This window comes from Catharus ustulatus, chromosome 3 (assembly GCF_009819885.2).
Source record: "Catharus ustulatus isolate bCatUst1 chromosome 3, bCatUst1.pri.v2, whole genome shotgun sequence".
In the NCBI taxonomy this organism is placed as follows: domain Eukaryota; kingdom Metazoa; phylum Chordata; class Aves; order Passeriformes; family Turdidae; genus Catharus; species Catharus ustulatus.
Window position 1 is genome coordinate 57759859 of NC_046223.1, and position 14779 is coordinate 57774637.

Consider the following 14779-nt stretch of genomic DNA (forward strand, 5'->3'; position numbering starts at 1 on the left):
TGCATACTATGTTCCAGGCCCACAATCTGAACTTTTTATTGTTTGTTTTGTTGCTTTGGGTTTTTTTTAAGAATATAAAAGTGCATACTGTCTCATAGTTATTCCTTTGATTAAAAATAAAAAAAAATGAAGTCAATATGGCCTTATTGCTCCTATTCCTATTTCTCTTATTCACCACTCACTACTTCACTACTCCACTGTCCATTGTTTTTACCCTTCATCAACCCATGATGGCTTTCCCAATCTTTTAGCAGAGATTTTGCATGAGCAAAGCAAACAGTATTTGATCCCAGACACCAAATTAAATTAGCAGTGTATACTGACTGCTCTCAGATGAGTCACTTTCTACTTCCAGTAAGACTCTGCATCCAAACCTTGAATGTCTAGTGCCTGACAAGTAAATTATCTCAGTAAAGCTTAGTTGCTGCTCATGTGGTGGAGGAAGGAAAACAGGCAGACTTCTCTTTCAGGCAGACTCAAATAGACATCCTGTTACATTCGCAACCTACACAAGTTGTTTCCTTCTTCCATGGTGTTATTCTTCCGTGGAACTCTGCTCTCTGCACCCAGTAGAGAAGACAAATGCTGCTCTACCTATTGACTGCAAAGGAGGGAAGGAGGGAGGGAGGAAGGGAAGGAGAAAGAAAGAGAGAGCTTTGTGCCTTCTCTGCTTCTCCCTCACTCCAACTTTGTGGTCTGGCCAGATGCAAGGTGACCCTAAGCAGTTACATGTGTAGACTTAAAGATTACAAGACAGAAAGAAAGTGGATGGTCCTTTTTTCTCTCCTCCTGTATATGGAACTCCTTTCTGTCTTTCCTGGGTGCTCCCTCTGTAGACTGACGAACAACAAGTCAGAGGAGACGGAAAGGCTTTTTACCTGCCAACCCCAGAGTTCAGGATGTGTTGTTTCTCCTGCAGCAGTTGATGACACCCTAACAACCTTAGCAGCACTGGAGCTGCATTCCTACGCTGTAACAGGGGAAGCAGGACCAAGGGCCTGAACTAAGGTCTTGGCAGGTAAGTGAAGGAGCAACCAGTATCAAAAAGCTTCGTTTGCAAGTGTACGTCTTTGTAATGTTTAAGTCTTAATATGTGCTCTGCTTTATCTGGGAGCTTAAACTTCCAGTTTTGAGGAGAATATTTGAGAATATCTATTAGCTCTGCCAAATGCTTGAAAAAAAATGTTGAAGAATCTCATAAATGCAGAGAACCTATAAAGAAAGATTATTTGTGCTAAAGATGTCTCAGAGCTGGTATTTCTTTTTAGACCTGAGCAAGAGTTAGTTAGATTAGTGGGGGAGGAAGAAGCTTTATGTTATAAACATATTTTGTAGCAATACTTAGAGTGACTGAGAGCATACCTCTATTGTGAATACTTAATATTCAAAATATAAGCTCTTGATATTGGAAGGGGGATTTTTTACTTGATTGCTTGTTTTCTCTCAACCGGACACATAGGGAACACTTGATGAAAAGAAATTTCCATCTCCTTACTACATTCCACTTCTTAAGCTTAATTATCAGAACCAGGTTTTCCATATGAACATCTATGTCACTCAAAACATACTTTATTTCAGTAGATATCAGGAATTGTGGGTTTGCTGACAATACCATGTTCCAGAAGATTCACAGAGAACACACACACAGAGGAAGTCTTTACCATCACAGCAAATCTGATTAAAATGATATTTGCAGAAAAAAGAAGGAAAAAAAAGTGATTCTAATTAGCAGTTTAAAGAAGATGCAAAAAACAAAACAAAACAAAAAAAAAAAATTAAAAACATCCTTGCATAAAGGAACTCTTTCTGGTCCTTGCTTGGGGTAATATGAGGGTAATGGTTGCCTTTCTACTCTGAGGCTAGTATGTTTTACCTCTTGAAATGGAAAATAAATTTAGGTCAGAAGAGGAAATCATAAGGAGCTGCCACATGCTAAGTTCTGTATCTGAGCCATCTACTGGACTGTATCTTGGAGAGAAAAGGGAACATTCATGAAGATTGAAAAACTATCCAGAACTGGTGGGGCATCAAAGCCCCATCAATATCCAGTTCAAATATTCACATCCCCCTACTCATACTGTTGTTAGTATTCTCAGTTAACTAAGTGAAGTCACTCCAAAAGTGACCTCTAAGTATTTGCCCATCTTTCAGTGGATAAACTGTGAGCTTCAAAAAAACCCCTGTATGTACTAATAGCAACTGTAAATTATATTCATCATAGTTCAGGGGAAAAGTAATTATAAATTTTTTCTCCAAAATTTTAGACACAAGAGTGAAAAATGTATACCCTATATAGGTCTATATATTTTAAAATCTTGCATTACTATAGTCATTATTTTAAATTAACTTTCTCTAGACAAAATAAAGTGTTGTACTACATTGCAGCCTCACTGTTAGGAATGAAGATAGAGGAGACAATGCAGGAAGGCCAACACATACGACCAAACTGGAGAGTATCCAGGTCATAGAAGAATGGTAAGTTGGTCAGACTGTCATCTAATAAGTGTTTTGTCTTTTACTAATATCGAGAATTGTCTTGGGTTTAATTCTTTGGGAATGCCCTTTTAATAGCTTTTCCTCCAAAAAATTCTATACAAAAGGAAGCAAAATCTGTGCTGACAATGAAATGACAGTAGAGGCATTCACAAGTCAGGCTCATTTACAGTTTCTCATTTGTGGGGAAGAGCCATGGGGAGAAATGGAAGGTACATGGACAGTTCCATATGTGGGCCTCTATAAGAAACCTCTGCTACCTGTGAGAGCATTTTTTCCTGTCTATGCAGACAAGAAAAAAAATTATACCCACAAATGTACTTCATGACCAAATTTTTAACATGGCTACCTTTCATAAAACAGTTTGAACTATGTTTTCACTGGAATTAACCAAAAAACACATACCTTGCAAACTAGGTTAAACACATTGAAAGTCTGAGCTTCTACTTCTGTCTAAAGCTTAGGCCCATGTTTATTGTGTGGGGAAAACGGTAATTTGTCAGGGGCCCTGAGTTCTCTAATCCTATAAGAAGGAAATTAAAAATTTAAAGGATATATATGATGGTAAAAACAATGCAAACAAATCATCATGATCTTTTATGAGAAGACAGTATCACTAATTTCTACAAAATATGATAGTGAAGAGAGCTTCCCAAAAGACAATAAGGGAATCCAGGCTGTTTGTCAGTCCCATCCATCTCAGCAGGTTCTTTGCACTCTCCTCAGTGGAGAGTACAAAGTCCTGAGAGGACTGTTCACCTTAAAATCTATGTTTAAACTTTTTCATTCAGTTTACAATTACTTTGTAGTTGATTTATCACAAATAGCTTCCCATCATCCAGTCCGCCTTGCACGCAGGGTAGAAGTTGATAAATTGACTTGAACAGAAATTATATAGACAAATGTCACTCTTTGTGCATCATGGTAACACAGAAGCTAATGATAAGAGCTAGTAAAGCTCTTGTGTTGGATCAGGAAGGAGAGGGAGAGTGCTCAAAATTAAGTTTGAAAATATATTTAATTATTGTTAAGTAATCTGGAGAAATACTTTCTTAAGGTATTCATTGGTATATTAATGGATTAGTGACGCCAGTAAGTCTTCTGATCACTTACCCAGTGCATCTACTGGTAAAAGCCACAAATAGTTTTCTTTGGAAAATGGAAATAAGGACTTTTCCCCATTTCTTCTCTTTCCAGTTTTGCCAGGAAAATCCATCACATCTCAGGCCAAAAGATCATCATTCAGGTCAATAGCATGAAACAGAGGGAATCTTAGCAACCCTTAAGCACAAACACAGAGAAATATGCTAATTTAAAATCTCTCTGAATTACTACTTTGTTTGGCCTCATTAGTATGCTTATGACTGCCAAGTTTTTGTTTTTCTTGTTCTTCCTAAACCAAATCATGTCCAGTCACCATCAGAGGGAGGCAGGGACATCAGGTGTCATCTAAACTCCTCACAAATGAGAGTCTATTTCCAGTTTCCTGGAATCTTCTTTAACTGCAGAGGCAGGAATTCCGTGCTTTTGAGCCACAGGGCTAAGAACACCAGCAGAAAACTCATAAAAAGTGAAGTGCATTTAAAAACATTAAAGACATTTAGTGGGCTGCTACTTCCTGTTACTGCTGAAGCCTTGTTGCTTCCAGTTTTCACTTTGGACTAAAGTGCAGTTGAAAGGAGAATTTGTGGATGAATGTATGAAAACACTGTTACAAAAATAGAAGCATATTTGTAATGATATTTGCTTTTGCAGCCAAAACCCTACTGCAGATGAAATTTTGTCTTGGGCTCAGAATTTTGACAAGATGATGAAAACACCAGCTGGGAGGAACCTTTTCAGAGAGTTTCTCAGAACGGAGTATAGTGAGGAGAACCTGCTTTTCTGGCTTGCATGTGAAGATCTGAAGAAGGAACAGAACAAGAAAGTTATTGAAGAAAAAGCAAGACTTATATATGAAGATTACATTTCTATACTATCACCAAAAGAGGTAAAGCTGTAAATGTTACATTGGCATTTTCTGTTATCCCAGAGCAGAAATGTTATACACTGGTCTGCCAGGTGAGGGTCTGAAAGTCTGTCAGGTGTCATAGTATGAACATTAAATCAGGAAAGGAAGGGATGGAAACAGTAGGCATTGGGTCATTTAGCATTACCAGCCACAACACATCCAAGTTCTCTGTAAGGCTCAAGAAACTCAGTAAGAGAAGGCTGAGAAATTGGTTTGCTTCTTTAGTAATGCTACATGTCTGACAGAGAGAGGAAGTAAGTAATGCAAACGGATTTCTGGAGAAAAAGCACCAAAATTAAGGGATTTAAATCAGAATCTTTATAGATTAATCTGCTGCTACAATTGTCTGGGAGAAAATCCGAATTTCTGCTGGTAATTCCCTTGTGAGAGTCCAAGAATGAAGCTGACATATTTTATCTAATGTCATGCATAAGATCTAGGAAATTATATAAGATTTTATTCAACACTTTAACTGAAATAGACAAATTTTGAAATAATCTTCACCTGTAGTAATGAAAAAATATCCCTAGCAAACTATGTTTTGTCATGCAAAGAGATATATAAATATATAAGCACTATAGAAGACTTTTTCTTAGGCCACATCATGTACCTTTATCATCTTTGCCTTGTCTTTGTGCATTGCATTTGAATTTCTACTCAATGGCATTATGCTAATTTGTGGTCACTGTGGACCTTGCTTCCTACATTTTACTTCTTCACTGCATTCAGTAATAATTTGCAACTTCATTCATATGAATGAAGTCAAAAGTGATTTATAGCTCCATTATCTTCTATTGTGCCATAGTATCTGCTTTTGCTTTGGAGTGAAATACAATTGCCAATACAGCAAGCTAATAATAACTTTTTCTTCTAATACTGTGTTTTTAGCAGATAGGTATGTGATGAATACTCAATTGAATTTTTAAGCTAAGACCAATCAGCATTTAGGATTCAAACACTAACTAAGCATTGTCTGGCTTAGAGTTTAAGAAAGCTACTCACGAACTTGGTGCATTGGATGCATACAGATCTCATCAATACAGTTGCTCCTGCCCATACTGGTAATCTTAGGAGACAAACAAGAACTGTTTGCAATGCATTAGAACAGCATGGGAACTGAAAAATTCTTGTTCATCCGAGCATCTCTTTCCAGATGTTACTTTCTGGCATAAGACCTGAAATATTTAGCCTGACTCGTTCAGTACAGAAGTTATTGAGGCAGAAGGTCTTAGTGTTCTAAACAGATACTTTGTATTCATCTGTTTAGCAAGAAAATACCTTTAGCAATTCCAACTACTTTTGCCATCTGGCTTTAGTGTGTCACTGAAAAAATACAAAGCAAATTAACGGTTCCATAATTAATTTTGGTTTTTGAATTCTCTAAATGCAATTAACTTTTATTATGCTCAGTGGCTCAAAACCCCACTATCCTGCCAAATTTGAGACTTTTCTTATCCCAGCTATTATGTTTGATATTGAAGAAACAATTAGCCGCACAAACTGGTTTTGTTGACATAAATGTGTGTGCCTGCATGTCAGGGGGAGAATTGCTTAAATCTTAGTGTGTTCTTTCTGTGCTGTAGAAATGCAATGGTCTGGGCTTGAAGTCTATTCAAACACATTCTGAAGACACGTGGCTGCAACACTGCCACTCAAAACTAGCATAGCACTGTACTCCTGCCCACACTCACCGGCTGAGCAGCACAACTGGTCTCTTATAGTTGTGCCTTGTGACAGATAACCATGTGACAGCAAATACTGGAGGAGAAAGAGCTTGTCTGCTCTGTCAGTAACATACTCCAAAATGCCAACAATCCTAGATTCTACAGCTGGTACTGAAGATAGAATGAAAATGTGTATTTACTTCTCAAATGTATATGTACTTCTTTTACTGTACTATACTACACCACACCACCGTATTTCAAAGGCTTTGCGTCACCAGGTATGAAATCACAGGCTCACACATTCAAACATATTCTGAGTTTTCATCTCAGAAAGGTTAGCATCCTTCATGTAGTAAGTTATCTTAATTCATGGAGCTTTCCATAGTTGACGTCAATCCTTTAGACAGTATTCTATCTTTATATGGTTGCAGAACAGTAGGGTCAGGTTGCAACTTGTGTAAATCACAGTAACTTCACCGATCTCTTCTTGGCATTTATCTACTCAGGATTTTAGCCCTTTTCTTCTTAGTTGAGTAAACCCTTGCTGGTGTCAGTGGGCTTTGCCACTACTGCCATTTCATTTAATCCAGAACACATTAACTTACTAGGTTTTAGAGCATTTTGTGGGTAAACTGTACATTCACTTAAATTTCTAAAGGATATTCTAAAATCATTTGGGCATTCATCCCAAGCGTAATATGTCTTTTTCTGCCTAAGCACAGGAGTTCATCACAAATGACAAGTAAATGAGAAGCTAAAACTGAAATTTGCTAACAACTTCAGTACGGATATATGATCTCCTGAAAGTATGAATTATCAGATGTTAAAGAGTCCTGACAAGAAGAACAAACCTGAAATATTAATATTTATGGGGAGATTAACACAATAAAAATGATTAAAATCCCTGGGTAATTTGTAAAGAACAATTTGTAGTGCCTAAAAAGAAAAACAGAAAAATCTAGGGCAGCCAGGTAAGAATGATGAATAGAAATCTTCCAAAAGTTTAATCACAAATGCTCAGAAAAAAAACCCAAACTTGTAGCTCTCTGAATGAAAGTAATTCAACATTCATTTCAGAAAATAATTTTAAATACATACAAATTATGTTTTAAGGTAAAACAATATATTGTGGAAAACTTCAATTGCACTGCATTTAATTTGCTATACAGCTGCATTTCATTGTACAGATCTTAAGACGGATGCAAAGACCAAGTCAAAACTGAAATAGAGTTGATGGTCTCAGTGAATTACACAGTAAGTGTGTGATGGTTCTGAAAGAAGCCCAGAGCATTACTTGAATAACTGATAAACTCAGCATGTTCAATGGAGCCCTGAGAAATAAAGATACATATTACAGCTTTTCCAATGTTATTGTTTTATTATTCTGTGCTCATCTTCTTCAGGTTAGTCTTGATTCCCGTGTGAGAGAAGTGATCAACAGAAACTTGTTGGATCCCAGCCCTCACATGTATGAAGATGCCCAGCTCCAGATATACACCTTGATGCACAGAGACTCTTTTCCAAGGTTTTTGAACTCTCAGATTTATAAGTCTCTTGTTGAAAGTATTACAGGCTCTACTTCTGAAACTTAGTTATAATTTTCAAAAAAAAACAACCTTGATTTTTTTTTTTTGGTGGGTGGGGTGGAAGAAAAGTAGTTTAATAACATCTGGAGCTGGGTTCCTGGAGAACTACAGTTTAGCACTACTCAGGCTACTGTGAAGAAAAAAAAAATTACATATTATGGTCTCTGTCTACATTTTTACCAAGGTTCTCCTTGCTCAAGATGGCGTGGGAGGGGATCAATGGATTTGCCAAAATACATTTGTTTCACACTCCTTTCACCCTACTGCAGTCAAGATTGCAATGATGTATTTGTAGTTTTATGAACAGTCTCCTTGTGTATCCTCACACTGCATGTGCAAGGTAAAACTGCTTCACTTACCACTTAGTTGTTGCAATATTTAATCCAATAACATAAATTATATCTGTATTTAAAAACTTTTTTTTTGTGCAATACAGTCCTATGGTACATAGAAACAATTGCAGCAAACCAGAAAGAGGCTTGCATTTTATAACATCACTAACTAAAAAGCCAATTTTTAAGGTGTAGCATTACTCTACATGCTCTACTGAGTACAATACACTGACTTTTTGAAGCCAATATTTCTGTACAGAGAAAAAGAGCTATTTATCACTGTTTATTTAAAATAAATCAAGCAGAGGACTCCTCTGGTTGTTCACTGCCAAAACTGTGGCATTTTCATTACAGAGTTTGCAATGTCAAAGAAAAAGAAAAATAAAAGAAGAAAAAAAAAAGCACAAATCACTTAAAGGGATCTATTTCTGGGTGACACAATCTATGCGCTGATATTGTTTAATTGTTAAAAGAACAAAGATTTTCAATGTACATTTCAGATGTCAGATACTGTAATTGATTTATTAAAGACTGGCTATCCAGTTCTAACACTGTTGTATAATGTTATGTACTTCAGAAAAAAAAAAAAAAGAAAAAAAAAGAAAGAAACAAGAAACAACACAAAAAGCTTGATAATTTAGTTTTTTTAATAAAGAAATTTAATAAAAGATTGCCTACATGTAGCATTTTAGAGCATTTTAGAACATTTTGATGAACTGCATCTGTTCTGTAAGATATTTTTTTTGAAAGTTAAATCCAGTAAAAAATGTTTTTAAATGAAGTAATGTTTTACAAGGTGGCGGGTTAAAGAAGACTTAGCTTCTAGCCTCATTGATTTTGAAGAACTCCTTGAAAACAAGGGGTTTGGAGAGTAATATTAAACCAAACTTTAAGGGCTTCTAAACCCACAGATCTTACCCAAGCAAAATACCTACAGAAACACAATGGGTATCTTTCCTGGGTAAAGATTCCTGTACTGAGCCCTTAATCTGAGCTAAGGCAGCACAGTACTCCCATCACTAGGCTGCCATGGTGTTTTTAATAGGTGTTTGCTTGGCCTTTTTATCAAAGAATGTCCAGTTTCAGGACACATTTTGATGTTTAAAGAGACAGTGACTTGGAACTTAAAAAAACCCCATCTTCATAACTACCATATACAAGCAAAATGAGTGTTAGCATCCCTCATAAACTGCTAAAGATATACCAAGAAATTGCTCTGAATACTTGTTAAATATATATATATGTGTATGTGTATGTATATATACATATATATATATTTAATACTATATATATATTTAATATTGACAAGCATACTAAGACTTGAGGCAAGGTTCTTCTCACTTACATAGGACTACACATGGCACAAGCCCATGGCTTTCGATTGGCCTGGAAGATCTGGCAGTTGTGTCCTTGAGTGGAATCTGGCCTGAACACAGTTGGCTCCAACCCCTCAGTTACTTCCTGCGGGCAGCCTCCAGTGCCAGCTTTGGCGGGAGCTGCTGCTGCCGATGCAGGTCTGCTGTGACACCATAACTGGGAGGGTGCAGGTCTTAGTTTATCTTCTGGGGCTTATTTTTTTCCCTTTGTTTTACTACCTCTCATTTTCTTAATTTATTGAACATGCTTCAAATAGCAGGTTTGGGGAATTTTTTAGTCATTCTTTTTACTTGAAACCTGTGTGCTTTTTTTGGATATATATATGAACAATTTAACAAACTGTTTCTTAAACTCATTTGGTTTTGTAATTTATATAGAATTCAGGAGATGATGAAAAGGGCTATTCTCTATTCCCTATGCAAATATTTTAACTGTTGTAGTGTTTGACAAAATGGGATCTAAAACAAAAATCTGCAAAGTGGAAAAACAAATCTGTTTACAGTGGCATTGCTGACTATCCTACCATATTCAGCACTTTTAAATATTGTTATTTATGAAAATGTAGTTTAAAATGCAAGACAAAAATATTTATAAATGTTTCTTTTAATAAATACCTGTTTTGTCTGAAAGTGCTACCGTGTTATGACAACTTTATTCATGTTGGTTAGTTACTTACCATTATGAATAAATAGATTCAATTATTATACTGATAAAATACGAGCTATGATGTTTACAAATCCTGAGGGGGGGGAAATTCAGTGAGAAAGGACTGCCTCCTTCTACTGTGAAATGCTGTTAGGAAAAAAAAATTAATTTTCTCGCTTTTTTCTTAATTGGAATTTAACTATGGTCCTACATATGTCTAGTATCATTTGATTAGTTATATTTACTTGATACTAAACATATACGGCATCATATATGTATATATTTATATAGTGTAATTTCAAGTTGTTGGTGTTTGAGGCACAACACATTTAGTGCACACATCTAAGCAATGTGTAAGAGACAAAACTGCATGCATAAGTCTTAACAAATGTAGACTTGAATTCTTAATGTTACTATTTGATGGTGACCTGCTAGTCATAAGCTATCTTTATAAGATATTTCACACAGGTAGACGTTCTTGTCAACACAGACAAGTCATCCTTTCAAGACAGTTTTAAAGCTAGATGTGCAGGCCCTAAAACATTACCTTGATTTCTAGCATAAGATTCCAAAATCTGTACTTGGAAACTGTGACATCATTTTGAAAAATATTACACCAATCTTCAGTGTAATACTGCAATGAAATCACGTTCAAAATTTATTGTCTAAAATCCTCTATTGGGAGGGATTGAAAAATTGAACATAACATGTAAAGTTTCTTTCTTGGAGCAAATGCTCATATTAAAACATTTAATGTACATTTTGTTTACTGGTTTGGGTTTCCCAAATTCTTTTAATGACAAAAATGGATGTGGTCCAAATGGACAATAAGTAACATGATCTCATTGCCTATCATACAGTTCTTTGAACACAAATTGTAAAAAAGTCAAGCTATTAAACTGATTTATTGTGCATGCAGTGTACAATACACTTTGAAAAACTGCCTAAATGCACTTATTCTATAGCTTGGAATAAAATAAGTATGTATTTAACTTGTATTTCAGTTTTTCATGACAATGTATACAGCAAGCGCACTACAGAAAGAGAGTTATGTTTTTGTCACTTTTGCCTGGTGTTTTAAATTCCTTTCAAATAGAGACAAAAAGAGACAAAAATAAGCAGAGCACTTCTGTACCCTCCTGTCCTTTAGACTGCAAAGAAATGGAATCTCTATTGTGTTACACGTGTTCACCTTAGCTGTTTATAGCCAGCTTTCACGTTAACTGAGCTTAAAGTAGTTTGGGATACCCAGGTGAAGCAGAACACACAGACAGTATCACGAGCATTCAGATTAGCCTGAAGGCACATGTGGTAGGAAGGAGGCTAGAGGTTTGATGGGGAAACGACAGGTTGGTGACAAAGGTGTCTGGGCTGTAGGTTAAACAGCTACTGTGGTAATGTGGTTAAACGGTACTGTGGAAATGTGGTCATAGCACATCCAGGTCCACAGCCGGTCCATAACTCACTTGAGTACCTATGGAGTCCACACAGTCCATTTGCAGGGCAACAGAAAGTGGACACAAACCAGACTTCAGCTAGCAATAGTGATCTTTTTAATTAAACACATGCTGAAGTGCTGCAAGGCTGTGGTCTAAACCGAGCAAATAAAGGAGACCTACACTCTAGCTTCAACAGCCAGGGTTTAAGATGTCATCTCATGCCAAACTTGTTTCCCTAGGCAGAAAACTCAATTACAAGGAGCATATGTCTGTGGAGCCAATATCTAAAATCAGGCAGGGGGCTTTTTCAGTAAGAGCAGCTTGCTGGACTGACCATGCTGTGAGCCCGCTCAGGAGCCCACAACTTCCACATGCAGGAAGTGGTTGCAAAAGCCATTTAGTAGAAGTATTCCACCACACCAATCCAAAAGCAATCAAAGCTGATACAAGAAAGTCTCTAACTTCAGCAAGTCTACACCACCAGGAATAAAGTCTATATTTCCACAATGTCTGTGAGCCTGCTCCTGGCATTGCTGACCCATCCACCAGAGCCTGAGCCCTTATCAAATCCAAGAAAGCAAAAAATTAAAAGTTGCACATAGACAGAGAGCTGCAATGTCTCCTTCAAGTTAATCTGAATGATGCCTAACTACCAACCTTCGAATAGAGTTTTTCTCAGTCTATAATGCTGTTATTTTTTAAGAGACCCAAGTGTGGCACTGTAACACATCCTGGGACTTGGACACAGTGACAAAAGTCCCAGCCTGTTCAGCAATACACTGAGTCGATTTGCAGTGACAAAGGATCAGCCCTGTTCGAACATGTCCTGACAGTACAAGTGATGTTGGTGGGACGGATGAAAGAACAAAGGAGTAATAGTGCTAAAATCAGTTGGACAAAGACTTGACAGAAACAGTGTCTGCATATTATTTTAACTTTATACCAAGAGCCTGATTTTGTACCTTCCTTTATCCATGAACTCACCCTGTGGAAATCTACTCTTCTCATTTAAAACAGGGATATGATTTAGATGATTCAAAGGCTGACCATTACTTTTTTTTCCCCCCCTCAAAAGCTTCATCTTAAATTACTCCTTACTCTAAGTTTCCTGAGTTTTCCATAGGTCTCTTCACAAGCTGGGCTCACACAACAGTTAGACTCTCCTTCCTTGTTACAGAACATCAAAATATTTTGCCTGTTAAAGCATAAATTGGGTCTTTTTTCCTTTATGCTTCTAGAAGAAGACTTCAAGGAGCTTCATGAGCAGACAGTAGGGGCTGCAAAGGAAGCTTTTGGTGGGTGAGATTTCCTAAGTGATGGTCTGGAGTTTTCATCAGTGCCAGACAACTCACATAGACTGTACATTCTCCACAAAGATCTTACAGTGTGACTTTTACTTATAAATTACTGCTACACTGTATTTTGCCAATACACCGTATCCAAAGTTGTGCACTTAAAATCATAATAAAACATTTTTATCTAACCATTAATTTTAATGTTTAATATTTTAAATAGCAAATCTGACTGGCCTTTAGATTTCTACCATGGAACAAAAACTTCCAAGTTTTCTTTTCTGACTACCAAAACTACTTAGGTTTTCAAGAATTACTCTTGCTTTTGATATTACGAATGTTTCATAAGGAAGTAACTGTTATTCCAACGGTGTAATTTAGTTGTAAGATATGACAGCCAAGTTCTGATAAGACATGAACAAGGACAGAAGGAAGGCAAGGACACAACTCTGCCTCCTCCAGTGATTATAATATAAAAAACTGTCTAATAAAATTTTATGGAGAGTTGCACATTTTTATAATAAAATATATTCTTGAAACTGTTTTGAGGTTAGCCAAACATCTCATTAATGATATTGTCTAAAACAAAGTAAAATGCTCTGCATTTCAGGAAGGATTTGCCCAAATCATCCCTCAACACACAGTCCCTAAATGGCTGCATCCTCGCTGCCTTCCCACTTGAAATGCACATGTAAAACACTGTACTCAGATCTGTATTTTGTACATGGGCTGTCTTTCGGTCTCACCGCTAATCTCTGATGCAAGGGCTCTCTAAATTGCCCCTTTTTGCTCTTCTGACGATTCATTTCTTTTCCTCTAAATGCCTAATTTTACACCTGCTTTCAGTGTGGGGTCATAATATTTGCATGTTCCTTCTCAGCGTACTTTAATTCTGAAGATTTTTTCTGGAGGGAGAAGGTCTGTAAGAGTAACCCGGATATCCAAAGCCCCAGCTCACACTTCCCACCAACCTTTTACCTCTGCAGAGTTTAAACAGCCCCAGTAGAAACCTCAGTACCCCAGAGGCCCTTGCTCAGAAGTCCTGCTATAAGCTTGAGGCACGGAGGATTCGTTGGGGTTTGAGGCTTTTTTGGTTTATTTTTCTGTTTTAGTTCTTAATGACTTTAAACCGCCCCTCCCTGGGCCTGCAGAGGGCGCTCGGAGCGCCCGGCCGGGGCCATGAGGCGAAGCCCCGCCCCGTCAGCGCTGGCCAATCAGAGGCCGCCTGCCCCACCACAGAAGAGCGCGAGCCGAGGAAAGCCGAAAATCTTCGGCCATTTCCGTCACCGGAGCCCGATGATTTCCGACTGCGCCCGAAGCCAGCGCGGAGCCTCTTCGGCAGCTTCCGGAAACCCGGAAGGGAGGCTGCCAAGCGCGTTCGGGCGTCTCCGGCGCGGCAGTGACGCCCGGGCGACAGGAGGAAGGCCGCACTCCGACCCCAGCCAGATATGCGGCTGCTCTCGCGGGCCCTCCGCGCGGCGCAAGGCTACCGAGCCGCCACGCTGGCCCCTCGGAGCCTCCGCGCAGCGCCGGTGGCACGCCTGAGCGGGCGGCCCGGCCTGGAGGAGCTGTTCGCCGCGCCCTCCCTGCGCCGCCTGCTGGAGGCGCGCGCGCGGGGCGAGGGCGGGGCGGCGCCGCAGCTGGCGGCGCGCGTGCGGCGGCTGCGCGACAAGGAGCGGGAGCTGCGCGACACGCGGGAGCTGGCCCAAGGTGCGGGACGGGCGCGCGGCCGCGCTGCGCCGCGCCGCGTGCGTGACGCCACCGGGAAGCGGCCGCGAGGGGGCGGGCGGAGAGAGGGTCATTTGCATACGCTGGCGCGATTGGGCGAGCGGCCCGGGGGGCGGGGCGGAGGCCGGCGCGTGGCGCCGCGCACCTGCCGGGGTGGCGGCTGCGCGCGCGGGGGGCGCGCCCCGGTGGCGGGAGAGCGGCGCGCGTGTCAG

At 39.0% G+C, this 14779-nt stretch overlaps 1 protein-coding gene across 3 annotated transcripts in view; it reads left to right on the forward strand.

The window, feature by feature from the left end:
- The window catches only part of RGS17 (regulator of G protein signaling 17), a 71344-nt gene extending 60244 nt beyond the window's left edge, over window positions 1-11100 (forward strand). For 2 of the 3 annotated variants that reach the window (XM_033055116.1, XM_033055113.1), the window contains 3 exons: window positions 2386-2475; window positions 4249-4483; window positions 7572-11100. In XM_033055116.1, the coding sequence (XP_032911007.1) occupies window positions 2386-2475; window positions 4249-4483; window positions 7572-7760 (514 nt within the window). In that variant the 3' untranslated portion in view covers window positions 7761-11100. The remainder of the gene's footprint in view (window positions 1-2385; window positions 2476-4248; window positions 4484-7571) is intronic. The other variant, XM_033055114.1, reaches the window with a different exon arrangement.
- Window positions 11101-14779: the final 3679 nt, after the last annotated feature.